At 42.7% G+C, this 14,276-nt stretch overlaps 1 protein-coding gene across 1 annotated transcript in view; it reads right to left on the reverse strand.

Moving 5' to 3' along the window:
• Positions 1-10,380: 10,380 nt before the first annotated feature.
• Positions 10,381-14,276, reverse strand: part of LOC126469822 (uncharacterized) — a 114,214-nt gene continuing 110,318 nt past the window's right edge. The window contains exon 7 of the mRNA XM_050097112.1: positions 10,381-10,696. Coding sequence (XP_049953069.1) covers positions 10,608-10,696 — 89 coding nt within the window. The 3' untranslated portion in view covers positions 10,381-10,607. The remainder of the gene's footprint in view (positions 10,697-14,276) is intronic.

Below are 14,276 nucleotides of genomic sequence, written 5' to 3' on the forward strand. Positions count from 1 at the left end.
GCAGCAACTTGGTGTGTCTATGCAGAATTAGATAGTGTTTTGTTTTCCAACAAGTGACTCTGTGACAAGTGACTGTTTATATCGGTAAACATAAACGCTCTACCGTGTGTGTTGACTTGTGGAGTTTGCTTTGTGTTATTTAGCTTGTCAATTTTGTGTATTTGCTCTTACCAGTTTTACGTCTTTGGTTTGTGGATATCAATATCCCCCGTTTCAGCAATCGAGTGTTTAAGAAAAGGCGCAGTGAGTGGAAGAAGAAATCTTTTCTTGTTTAGAAGGGAGATGCTGCTCGGACTGCTTCACCGACTATTTCAAATGAATCTGATAAAACTTCTTCCAGCAAGAAACTTTGTGACGCCAAAGAAAAATTTGAAAACTATGAAAGTGACAGTAATGATCTGAATGAAATAATTAACATTTCCTTGCTCTCTAATATTTTGAAACGTAACGTATTATGCCAGGTTTGCAAAGGAAGAGGACTGGAATTGAAAATAACGTCACACATTGGTTTGGTATGTAAAATGTTATTGAAGTGTAGCAGATGTGCTGGAGAAGTTTCGTTTTCTAACTCTAACAGTGTTCCGTGAATTTTAATCCCAGTTTTGAAATTTTGTTATATTGCCATTGCTGCCTTTTCGACGTGTAGATTAAAAAGTAAGGGCTAAGACTACATCTCCGTCTCAATAATAGTGAAAAGAAGGTGTATGATATAAATGTTAGACTAGTGTATAGGTTGCGTTGCAGTGGCAAGGGCAGTGCTGCAGGGACAATTTTATGTGGAATTATGAACTTGCCAAAATCACCAACCAAGTTTGGATTTTATAATGAATTGGTGGATCTTCTGCTGAAGTAATTGCACAAGCAACAATCAAGAAATCAGTTGAAGAAGCTGTGACAGATAATGGGAACTGTGATTTAACTGTTGCCTTAGATGGATCGTGGCAACGTAAAGGTCATAAATCTGCAAATGGAGTTGTGACAGCTACCAGTGGAGACAATTGCAAAGTAATTGATGTTGCTATTCTCTCAAAACATTGTAGACGTAAGGGCAATACCAAGGACGAACATAGTGAAATTTGTGAAGCAAATTTTCACGGCATGAGTGGAGCGATGGAAGTTAAGGGCGTGAAACCAATTTTTTCCATATCACAGGAGTGGTATAATGTATGATACACTAACTATCTAGGAGATGGTGATTCTAATGGATATAAAGATGTAGAGGAACTCAAACCTTATGGCAATGAAATTCACATTAAAAAAAATAGGAGTGCATTGGACATGCGCAGAAGCGCAAGGGGGCTCGCTTGCGCAAACTAAAGCAGACATTAGAATCCCAGAAGCTTAGTGATGGTAAGACTCTTGGAGGAAGAGGAAGATTGATAGATGAATCATCTGACAGATTGGAGATGTATTATGGGTGTGCAATTAGGCTAAATACAAGAAGCATTGAGTATATGAGGAGAGCAGTATGGGCATTATTTTTTCATACTGCATCAACAAATGAGCACCCACAACATGCACTGTGCCAAACAGGTGAAGACTGATGGTGTAAGTACCAATCAGGAAAGGAATATGCCCAAAAAACAGTTTGTAAAATGCTGTAATTTATTAAATTAAGCCCATATTCAGAGGTTTACGACAGCCAAGTTTATTGGAAATGTGTTTACATGGGGAAAATCCAAATGAAAGTGTAAATAATTTAATTTGGATTAGGATTAGCAAAAGAGTGTTTGTACAGATAAAAAATTGCATTTTGGAGTGTATGACGCAGTGGCAATGTACAATGAAGGAAACATTATCAAATGTGATGAGCTGAAACTTTTAGGTTTCCAACCAGGGCGCAACACCATTTCCACAATGCACCTAATTGATGAAGAAAGACTAGGGGTGCACGAAGAAGAGACAAAAGCCTACAACATGTAGCAAAAGGGAAGAAAAGACCAGTGAAAAGGAAACTAACACTGGAAAAAGAAGAGGATGCTGATAATCCATAATATGGGGCAGGAATGTATTAAAATAGTTTGAAAGCCATTTCCCGTAACTTTAACATTTTCATCTTTGAGGAACATTTTCTCAAAAAACTGCTAACAGTATATCAATGAAATTTATACACAATATTGTTTACCTATTTTTCTTCATTTTTATAAGAAATTGTAAAAAAAATATTACATAATACATCCGTTAAAAAAATTGTAAAACAGAAACCGATCAATATTTCTTAACATGGCATATAACTTTGTAGAGAAACATTAATTGAACATTTAGTCCAAATTTCAGAGCAAAATCTTTAATGGTTTTAGAAAAAATGTTCCTTCTATATGCCAAAATTAACATGAAGGAGAGGGATCGTTCCGGGTCCCCTTCAACAGAATTCCCACTCCGCTATTAATCTTACCACCCTTCCTTTTACGTTCAGAGAAGGTTGTTTTGACTTTCCTGTTTGCGGACTCAGTCCTTCCGAACGTGTTTTCTGTTTTAATTGATTCGCAATTTTCATTCGGCCGTTTCGCCTTGCCGTCCCTGCACTTCCTATTTTTTTCATTCCTGTTTGACTTCTATTTATCTTTTCTTGAGTTTCCCTGAACATTTTCGTAGTTTCTTCTTATTTCAAACCACCCAATTATTTCTTCTGTTACTCATGGTTTCCTGGCAATTACTTTCCCTGTATCTTTGTTTTTCTTCGCAGCCCCCGTAATTGGTCTTTTTTAGTTATGTTCGTTTCTCTTCAACTGCTTACTGAGCTATTCATTATTGCAGCATCTATAGCGCCACAGAACTTCAAGCAAATTTGATTCTTTAGTGCTTCTATATCCCATTTCTTTTGGCACTGATTCACCTTGACTAGTCTCAAAAACTTCAGATTACGCTTCGTAGTTACTAAATTGTGATCTGAGTCTCTATCTGCTCCTGGGTACGCCTTACAATCCTATATCTGATTTCAGAATCTCTGCGTGGCCATGATGTAAAGTAACTGAAATCTTCCCGTGTCTCCTGGCCTTTTCCAAGTATACATCCCCCTCTTGTGATTCTTTAACGAAGTATTCGTAATACTCTCCGAAACTTATTTCAGAAATCAATTAGTCTTTCTCCTCCCCCGTTCCTACAGCCAAGCGCAAACTTCCCGCAACACTTTCTACTCCGTCCGCTACAGCCGCATTCTAATCTCGCATGACTGTCAGATTTTCATTCCCCTATACACACTGAATTACCCGTATAATAATCTAATAAACTTTATGTATCTCTTCATCATCAGCCTGCGATGTTAGTATGAATACCTAAACTATTGTTGTCGGTGTTGGTTTTCTCTCCAGTCTGATGGGAACAGCTCTGACACTGAACTGTTCACAGTAATTCTTTCTCTGCCCTACCCACTTAATATGACGAATCTTACTCCTCTTCCCACTTCCTTATGCTGTTGATATTACCCTATATTCATATAACCAGAAATCCTCGTCTTATTTCTATTTCACTTCACTGACCCCCTCCCACTATTCCTAGATAGAGTATTAGCACTTCCATTTTCAAATTTTCTAGCTTCTCAACACCATTCAAAATGCTGACAATCTACAACCTGACTTGTAGAACTTTCGATGGTTTGCATTTTCTACCGGAAATGCAGATAAGGGAGAAGTCTGTAACCTTTAGCCAAAGGAGAGATCATGACACTTTCTCAATTATAGGCCACCTGTCGATCATTGCTGATTCTGCCGTCCTTCAGGCGCTGTTTCGCACCTCCAAGAGCAAAATAGTGGTGCCCTGAACATTTGACCACTCCTCTGTCCTCTATGACGAGGCCGTTTGGCACGGTGCGGATGACTTCTTAAGCCAGAAGTCTTCTGCCGCCTTTGTTGATGATTTTTACTCAAAATTGTTGCAAGGATATGTTTCAAATCCGAACCTGAAATTCGATGTGAAAAACAAGTCATCGGGTTCTCGAAATCGCCATATCTACATTTCACGATGTTTAATCCTTTCTTACACAAGAAATCTACAGTTTCACTGAAATTCGCTCCAGAAATCTCTTGATTTGCATACACGCTATTTTCCGCTTTTTTAAATTTCTTATACACGGTTGAATATTTTAAAAATTCACGCAATATGAAATGACACAATAAAAAGCAAGAAAGCCAACTGTTTCCAGAGCCAATACCAATTTGCTAAATATTCACAGGAAGGAAACCGATGCTGGACGGTTTATATAACAGCACATTTACTACAGTTGTCAGTGTCATGGACCGCGTTCCGATGCGAGGGTGTTGACAATTTCTGGATGGTCTTTGGTACATGTGGATGTGCTGCACTTCGTCTCAACATCCCAAGTGTGCTCGATGGTTCAAATGGCTCTGAGCACTATGGGACTTAACATCTGTGGTCATTAGTCCCCTAGAACTTAGAACTACTTAAACCTAACTAACCTAAGGACATCACACACATCCATGCCCGAGGCAGGATTCGAACCTGCGACCGTAGCAGTCACGCGGTTCCGGACTGAGCGCCTAGAACCGCTAGACCACCGCGGCCGGCTTGTGCTCGATGGACTTTAACTTGGGGGAATGGGCAGTCCAGTCTATTCGCCGAATATACCCTGTTCGAAGTACTCCTCTGCCTGTGCCTGTGTATAAGAAAAAGTACAATAGCGAGTAGGACTCGCTGTCTGAGGGTTCCATGCAAACTTAACTATGTATGTAGACAGTTCAGCTATTGGCTTTGATGACTGGGTTTGCGAACATCAAAATGTGAGATGAACGGCCGTATCTTTTGATTGCACTGACTTAGAATCTTAACCTTTCAACGCCGATAAGGGACCGTTGATCTTCATCTACATATACGTTGCTACTCCGCATCTCAAACTGAAGTGCTTGGCAGACGGCTCATCGACCCGCTTTCACACTAAAACCCTACCTTTATACTCTCTGAATCGGCGTGGGTAAAATGAAAACTCAAATATAACTGTGCGACCCTTGATTTCTCTTATTTTATTTCAATAATCACTTCTCCCTATTTAGGTGGGTGTCAACAGCGTATTATCACATTCGATGGAGAATGTTGCAGAATGAAATTTCTGGAAAACATCTCGCCCCAAAGGAAAATGTATGTTTTAATGATTTCCACTCCAACTCGCACGTCATATCCGCGATACTCCTCTCCTATTTTGCGATAATACAAAACGAGCTGCCTTTCTTAGAACTTTTTCAGTCTCCTCCATCAATTCCATGTGGTAAGGATTCCATACCGCACAGAACTACTCTAGCAGAGGATAGACAAGTGCACCGTAGGCAGTCTCTTTAGCAGACCTGTTGCATCTGCTAAGTGGTGTTCCAATAAAGCGCAGTCTTTTATTCATCTTCCCCACCACGTTACATACCTGATACATCCAATTAAAGTTGCCTGCAATTACAATTCGTAGATACAGTATTTAGTCGAACTGACAGCTTTTATATATGTTTGATTTATCGTGTAATCGAAATTTAAGCGGTCCCTTTTAGTCTTCATAAGGGTGACCTCACACTTTTTCTCATTTACAGTCAATGTTTTTTCACAATGCAGGTATTTTGTCTTAGTCACTTGTCAATTGGTTCTCATTTTCTGATCACCTTACGAGACAGTAAATGGTGGCATTATCGAAAACAATCGTAAATCGTTTATATAGGTTAGGAGCAGCAGAAGGCCTACAACACGTCAGATATTAATTCTCAATTACTCGAAGACTTTCCTTCAGTTACTACAAACTGTGATCCTTCTGACAGGAAATCAAGAATCCAGTCATACACGTACAACTGCGACGATACTCCATAGGCACAGAGTACGATTAGAAGACGCTTATGAGGTATGTTATCAAAAGTTATGAGTTAGTACATAACGGTTGGGAGAGGTGGGCTACGGAGTGGTGCGGCAACCGTCATCATAGGAAAACTGTACACCAGCAGAAATATCGAACTAGTTAACGCCACAAACAGAAGTTTTACATAACTTGTATTTCTCCGAGTGTACGAAGACGTATTGTAAATAACGCAACGAAGACGCTCACTGTACTAAGTATGAATAAGGGTGTCGTAACGAAGAGGCTCCGAGTGTAGGTGGGCTGAGTAGCTGCCGCCAGCCGTCCTTCACTGCAGCGGCAGTTGCCGCTCGTAGTACAGAGCTGGCAGAGGTGTGGCTCAGTGGGCACGCACCATTGGGTCTGCCAAATCCTGCACGACTGCTATCGGTGTCAGGTGGAAACCAGCAATTCCAAGTATGTGATTCCTGTGTGGTGGTTTCAAAACGTGATACCACAAAAAGCCTTTTGGAAATCTGTAAATGTGGAATCAATTTGACATACACTGTCCATAGCTCCCATTACTTCATCTGAATAAAGAGCTCCTTACGTTTCACAAAAACGATACTTTTTGAGTCTTTCCTGACTGTGCCGCCAGATCATTTTCCTCGAGGTGATTCATAGTGTTCACAGTATATGTTCCAAAATACCATTTCATACCTGACATATATTTCAACTTGATACGTCTACTCATTCTCAGTGAAAATGGGCCTTGACCTACTGACAGACGGACAACAAATGGCACAAAAAATATTTTTCCTTGATTTTTCCTTTCCTTATACCGTGAGAGCCCAATGGCCTTGCCGCACTGGTAACACCGGTTCCCGTCAGATCACCGAAGTTAAGCGCTGGGCTGGGCTAGCACTTGGATGGGTGACCAACCGGTCCGCCGAGCGCTGTTGGCAAGCGGGGTGCACTCAGCCCTTGTGAGCCAACTGGGGAATTGCTTGATTGAGAAGTAGCGGACCCGGTCTCGGAAACTGACATACGGCCGGGAGAGCGGTATGCTGTCCACATACCTCTCCATATCCACATCCAGTGACGCCTATGGGGTGAGGATGACACGGCGGCCGGTCGGTATCTTTGGGCCTTCATGGCCTGTTCGGAAGGAGTATACTGTGAGACCTTGCTTCTTGTGATTCTAGATCATCACGAAGTACCCTATAGGTTTTGAGGACATTTATGAGTATCAAAATCAGTGACAGAAATGGTTCTGCCTCTTGGTGCACTGGCTAAGATGCTTAAACTTTTTACACCCCCAGAGGACTGTAGCCCTTAGTATTTGACATAAATTTCAACTTAACAGATGGACAGACAGATGGATTGAAGTATGGTAGAACTCGCACCCTGATGCATCTGCACAAAATTAATTACGTATATAGATATTTCATGTATAGATTTTGATGTCTGAGTTTGCTAGTTTGATGATAGATGACTTAAATGGCTGTACCTTTTGATTGCAGTGACTTAGAAGCTTAAATTTTTCCCAACACCAAGGACTGTAGGCGTTAGTATTAGACGGACATCTCAACTCGGTTCAGCTACCCCTCCCCGAGACAAAGGGGTCTTAACAGATCGACACACAGATGAGCGCAAATGTAATCCTATAATGACTCCATTTTCAGAGTCTTTGGTACGGAGCTCTAAAAATGAAATAAGTGTCGAATTGTCCCTTGAAACGGCGCATATGGGGAAGGAGTATAAGGTCACAATGAGGTTTGCTGGTCAGTGCAACGTGTACAAGGATTTTCAGGTCACTATGCCCATGTAACATTACACCGCCCAACATCGTAACACCTGGACAACCATCACAATCATCTTACTATAAGGTATTACGTTGTTTGTCTATTTGGTGCTGAAGATTACTGGCGATCACTCAGTCATGGTGGTAATTGTTACGATGATTCCACATAATCTCTGGAAGAGACAGTGTACTGGAATCTTTCTTCTAGACGAGACTGAATTCGCACACACGAAATGAATTCTGGTATGTATAAGTTACATACTTAAGGCAGTGGACGACATACATAGCGTGTCAGGGGTACGCGAAAAACAGTGCAGTCGTTGCCGTAATGTGGAAACGGACCGATTTAACTCTTCTACAAAAGTCCATGATCGTTGGCTTTTAGTGGAAGAATCATTTCCGAAACAGCTAAGTCCGTAAACTGTTTGCGCGCCGTTATGGTTAAAGTATACTCCGCATGACAAAATGGCTCTATCCAAACCGGGGTCGAGGCAGATGTAGTGCACCATGGGCCATAGATACAGGGCTGAACGATGGCTGCGGTGGTGGATTTAAGTACGCCTATTATCCATTGATACGGCCGCGGTGGCCGAGCGGTTGTAGGAGCTTCAGTCCGGAACCACGCGGCTGCTACGGTCGCAGGTTCTAATCCTGCCTCGGGCAAAATGATTCAGATGACTCTGAGCACTATGCGACTTAACATCTGAGGTCATCAGTCCCCTAGAACTTAGAACTACTTAAACCTAACTAACCTATGGACATCACACACATCCATGCCCGAGGCAGGATTCGAACCTGCGACCGGTTCGGTCGCGAGGTTTCAGACTGAAGCGCCTAGAGCCGCTCGGCCACTTCGGTCGGCCTGCCTCGGGCATGGATGTGTGTGATGTCCTTAGGTTACTTAGGTTTAAGTAGTTCTAAGTCTAGGGGACTGATGACCTCAGATGTTAAGTCCCATAGTGCTTAGAGCCGTTTGAACCATTTTGTTATCCATTGAACCCCTTTATGCCTGTACATGGCCCAGTGACATTAATGTGACTACCCTCTATGTTCGAGATCAAAGCGAAATAAGCACTCACAGAAGGCAGAGCTAGCAGTGGAGCGTGTGTAAAGCATGTCGGGGGATGCAGTAAACAGTGCAGTCGTTGTCTTAATGCGGAAACGAAGCGAATTGTCTCTTGTCCAAACGGGCCTTATCGTTTGCTTCCGGGACAAAGGTGAAAGTATTTCACAAATGGCTATGTTTGTAAACTGGATGCATGCTGTGGTGATTAAAATATACCGTGCATAACAAAATGGTGCTATCCAAAACTGGCAGCGAGGCAGCTGCGTTGCACCACACGCCATAGATGTCAGGGGTGAACGACAGATGCAGAGATATGCACAGGCGAATAGACGTGCAACTATTGAGAAACTGACCGCCCAGATGAACTAAAAGGCTACCAGCCGTGTCGCCTCAAAGCCTGTTCAGCAGATAATGCTTCATGTGAGAATCGGCAACAGGCACCTGCTTCATGCTCCCATGCTGACTGTTGTTAATCGGCGACTAAGGCAGGAATTTGCACCCCTCTACTGGACCTGGCGCCATGTGACCTTTTCGGATGAATCACGTTTCATGCCCCAGCAGACAGATGGCCGTTGGCGTGTATGGCGTGAAAGTTCTGAAAGCAAGCACCCCGCAACAAGAAAGGCTGACAGGGAGAAGGGAAGTTTTTCGTGGCATTCTCTGGATGATCTCGTCATTCTAGGAGGCACAGTGGATCAACACAATTATGCATCTATCCTTGGGACCATGTACACGTCCACATGAACTTTGTTGTTTCCTCGATACGATGGCATCTATCAGCAGGACAATGCAACATGTCACACAGCTTGTAAAGTACGCGCGTGGTTCGAAGAGCACGAGGATGAGTTTATCGTATTCACCACCAGAATCCCCAAATTAAGCCTAATCGAGAATCTGTGGGACCAACTCAATCGGGCTATTTGCGCAATGAATCCTCAACCATGAAAGGGTTAGGGGCTTTGGTTGTTTGGGGGAATAGACCAAACAGCTAGAACATCGGTCTCATCGGATTAGGGAATGATGGGGAAGGAAGTCGCCAGTGCCATTTCAAAGGAACCATCCCGGCATTTGCCTGGAGCGATGTAGGGAAATCACGGAAAACCTAAATCAGGTTGGTTCAGATGGCTCTGAGCACTATGGGACTTAACTTCTGAGGTCATCAGTCCCCTAGAATTTAGAACTACTTAAACCTAACTAACCTAAGGACATCACACACATCCATGCCCGAGGCAGGATTCGAACCTGCGACCGTAGCGGTCGCGCGGTTCCAGACTGTAGTGCCTAGAACCGCTCGGCCACTCCGGCCGGCCCTAAATCAGGATGGCCGGGCGCGGGATTGAACCGTCGTCCTCCCGAATGCAAGTCCAGTGTGCTAACCACTGCCAACCATGAAACATGTAGTCTTTACAGCCCTGTTGGTAGCTTTCCGATCCTCGTAGAGTTTCTTCCTGCTCACATTGCAGCAGTCCACTCTGAACAAGGTAGGTTTTCCGCCGTTTTACAGCTGGTCACATCAGTGTGGCTCGACAGTGTATATTCTGCAAATGTGCAGATAATTATTTTCGGTCATACCATTCTGAGATGTGTAGCATTCGCGAAAACTTCATTACCTCAATGACATTTTTCACAGATCAATGGCGGTAAAAAGCACCTGGTATCAACCCATTCCAGGAAATTTGCATGCATTTACCTGTTCATCTGCAGTCGAACATCGTGTCTTTGACACAGCAGGATGAGGGATAGTGAAATGTGTTGTGTATAAAATATCATCTTTATTACAATTTGCTGAGCGAGACTAACAATTGTTAATCTGAGTGGGCAAAGACGTGGGCAAAGCTCCAAAGTTTCCATTTTAAGTACTGACTCCTGAGGGAGCCACATTACAGGTAATCCACCACGAGACACGGTCACCTCCAGTGGACGCCACCTCGGGGTTTGGTGTGTGGTGATGGCAGGTGCGGGCACCGCTGGTCTGCGCCTTACACAAACTCTCCCTGGTCGCCTGGGGCACGCTCCACGATGATGCGGAAGTAGCTGTACACCACCAGCATGAAGTACACCTCCAGACCTGGAACAGTCGCACCACACGCTCCTATTTGCAAACAATACTCATAACTTGCAGCTTAATTTTGTAAAGGGTAACCCTTCTGTCATACATAGTGCGGGGGAGCGAAAACGAAACGGCAACAGCAAAAGTATTAAGAGCTCTAAAGGGAAATATTCCTCAGAAAAAAATTACTCAGCACACTGAAATGTCAAAATAAATTTTGGGAACCCATAAGAAAAGTTTGGTAAGAGAATCCTACTGTTATATGAAGGCAGTAACTGTTCTCGTAAGAACAGATACCATTGATGACCGTGCAACTTCTCTAGAATAAATGATGATTAATTGAAACCCACAGCTGCCGATGGGGACAGAAGAGAATGTGTGCCCCGTCCAGGCCTTGAACCCAGGATCTCCTGCTTATATGGCAGACGCTCTATCCATCTGAGCCACCAAGTACATAGATGAATAGCGCGACTGCAGGGACTTATTTCTTGCACACTTTCCGTGAGATCCACATTCCCAACTGTCCACGACCTACATACGTAATGTTCGTAATAGATATTTGCCCATCCACTCATTACTCGCGCATACTAATGTACGATTCCCGCAAGAGTTAGGGCAACCTGTGCGCATTCGCACAGACGAAGGTCAACTGCCGGGTAGCCATTTAACTGTGCATGAAGAAAGTAACTGTTCTCAAAAGAACAGATACCATTGACGACCGTGCAGCTTCTCTAGAATAAATGATAATTAATTGAAACCATCAGCCGCCGACAGGTGTAGTTGATATACCTTGATGGGGACAGCTGAAAATGTGTGCCCCTACTGGGACTCCAACCCGGGATCTCCTGTTTACATCGATCGAGCCGGCCGAAGTGGCCGTGCGGTTAAAGGCGCTGCAGTCTGGAACCGCAAGACCGCTACGGTCGCAGGTTCGAATCCTGCCTCGGGCATGGATGTTTGTGATGTCCTTAGGTTAGTTAGGTTTAACTAGTTCTAAGTTCTAGGGGACTAATGACCTCAGCAGTTGAGTCCCATAGTGCTCAGAGCCATTTGTTTACATCGAGGTATATCAACAACACCTGTCGGCAGCTGAGGTTTTCAATTAATTATCATTTAATCCCACTGTTAGATGCAGAGGAGTAAAAGATGACAATGATTATGGGTTTAAAGAGAGTGAACACTTAAGGTCATCAATCTCTTATCCACCGCTGAGGAAGGAATATGTGTACCCCATTTGTCTTCTCTAGAACAAATCTCATGTACAAGTATGAGGACGTTTTCTAAATGTTTGTGTAACGTACACCTAAGGCGGAACGGGGTACCAGTCCGGTATTTGCTTAGCGGGATGTGCGAAACCGCCTAAAATCCGCTACCAGGCTGCAGGCTCAAAAGCTACCGGTAATGAGAGAGGCGGATTTGATTCGGGACAATCGCCTGACTGTTTAGCGTGTCAACGGATTCAGCTATACGGGCTGATAAGTGGACAGAATTTATGGATAAAAAGCTTGCATTGAGGGTGTGTACAAAAGGCTCGAACTGTCTGCTTGCATGATAGATCAAGAATTGTATGATGAGCAGGAGGACATAGGTTCCACCGTTAATGAGTCAAAAAGAGTAGATAACTAGTCTAAATTTCTTCAGTTATTGTCTGAAGTGATTCATTTATGAGCCTGGAGACATACCGTCAAACTTTCGGGTAAAAGTATCATCCATACAATCGAGGAGACAGCAAGGGGTGAAATGTGTATTACAACTAGTAAATAAAATGGAGGATCAGATAACGAATGTTTTAGAAAGGTAAAGAAAACAGATGCAGTTCTGAGGTTCTGCATGATAATGGAAGGAAGACAAGAAAAATCAAAGTGCTCCCACAGGATTTATCTACCTAGAAAAGTGGATGGCAACTAACACTTTACCGAAGGGGGGGGGGGGGGGGGGGTGGAGCTATAGTAGAAAGAAAAGAACTTCCAGAAGTGGCATTTAAATTTACGGTGAAAAGACATCATTGTAAATTCAGCGTGAAAGGTTACCGTTGAAGATAATCTCTGATAACATTGCTATTATCAGCGAAAAGGAGGAAGCATTACACTATCTGTTCAATGGAATGAACAGTCTCATGAGTTCAGAATACGCGTTGATGGTAAACTGAAGGAAAGCGAAAGTAATTAAGTGCAGCGAAAATGTGATTAGCGATAAACTTAATATCTAAATTGGGGAGTACGTAGTAGATTATGTGAAGGAATTCTGTTACCTTGGAAACAAAATTACGCATAGCGGACGAAACAAGTAAGGTGCAGTACACGACGTAGAATAGTGCATGAAAAGGGGTTCATTAGTATAGGATAAGACCCTTAATTTCATGCAGAAATTTCTGAAATTTACATTTAGAGGACAGCGTTGTATGCTAGTTAATCACAGATTGTGGGGAAAACGTAGAAGAAGAGAATTGAAGTACGTGTGATGTGGAGTAACAGAAAGATGCTATATATATTGTAGCATATGAAAACCGTAGGTTCCTCGAAGAATCGGCAAGGAAACCATACGGTTGGAAGCCCTAACTTGAAGAATGGATACACTGATTGAATACAAGAAGTCAGGAAATATCTTCTGTGTTTCTAAAAAGAGTTGTAGCGAACAAAAAGGAGAGGCAAGATAGATATCCTGCAACTAACAGAGGAAACTGGTTGCACAATACGTTGTGCATACGTGTATTAAACATCACACTTTATGTCCCGGTCGGAAGATAACAGTTAAAGTGATTGAAACTAGCATTCAATTACTGTTTCGACAATGCGGTACTGTTTCTACACTGCGATCTTGGCAAAGTAAAGATTAGTAATAAAATCTTCAAGCATTCAAATCTCATAAAAGCCAACAGGAAACTGCGTGGGCTGGAAATTCGTCCTTGACAGCCGTTTGTAATGTAGCTCTAGCTTGCCACTAACATTCTTTTAGTGACAGAAGCTTCAATGGACGTCAGAAACGATACTTTACTGCTGGTAACACCGGAAGTCATGTGGAGAAATAAGGCAGTAGACCGCCAGTGCCGTACGAGACAGTCCGAAGGTTACACAAATCACACCTCAGCAATCGAAGGACATTTTCATTAGTATCTACATTTTCTTGGTAGTAAATCCATAAGATTTTTTATGAAAAATAAAAACATATCTGGATTTATGCACAAGACAGTTGCTGCTATTTCCACACAACGCAGCACCAACGACAACGCCCCTACGCATTGCAACTGTGAACGACAACTTTTTTAAACGACTGTTGTGGGTTACGTAATTTGGACATGATTTCATAATCATTTATTTACCGTGTGGTTTTAAGCACAGTATTAAGTAGTATATGCAGTTTATAAACAGATATGTGAAATTTTAACATAATCAATTGCATCTTTCGCTGGCATCAGGAATTCGTTGACAATTTCACGATTTGCCCTGCTGGGACATTTTGTAGACAATATGGCGGACGGTTCACCTGCGTGTTCCACAGTCGCATTTGGAGATGGAGCCCTACCCCATCTATAAAGGGAATTCACGTTTTTGTCATTATTGGTGCATATTCTGTTAATTGTTGTCCATATTCTGAGCGA

The sequence above is a fragment of the Schistocerca serialis genome, chromosome 1 (genome assembly GCF_023864345.2).
Source record: "Schistocerca serialis cubense isolate TAMUIC-IGC-003099 chromosome 1, iqSchSeri2.2, whole genome shotgun sequence".
Classification (NCBI taxonomy): Eukaryota; Metazoa; Arthropoda; class Insecta; order Orthoptera; family Acrididae; genus Schistocerca; species Schistocerca serialis.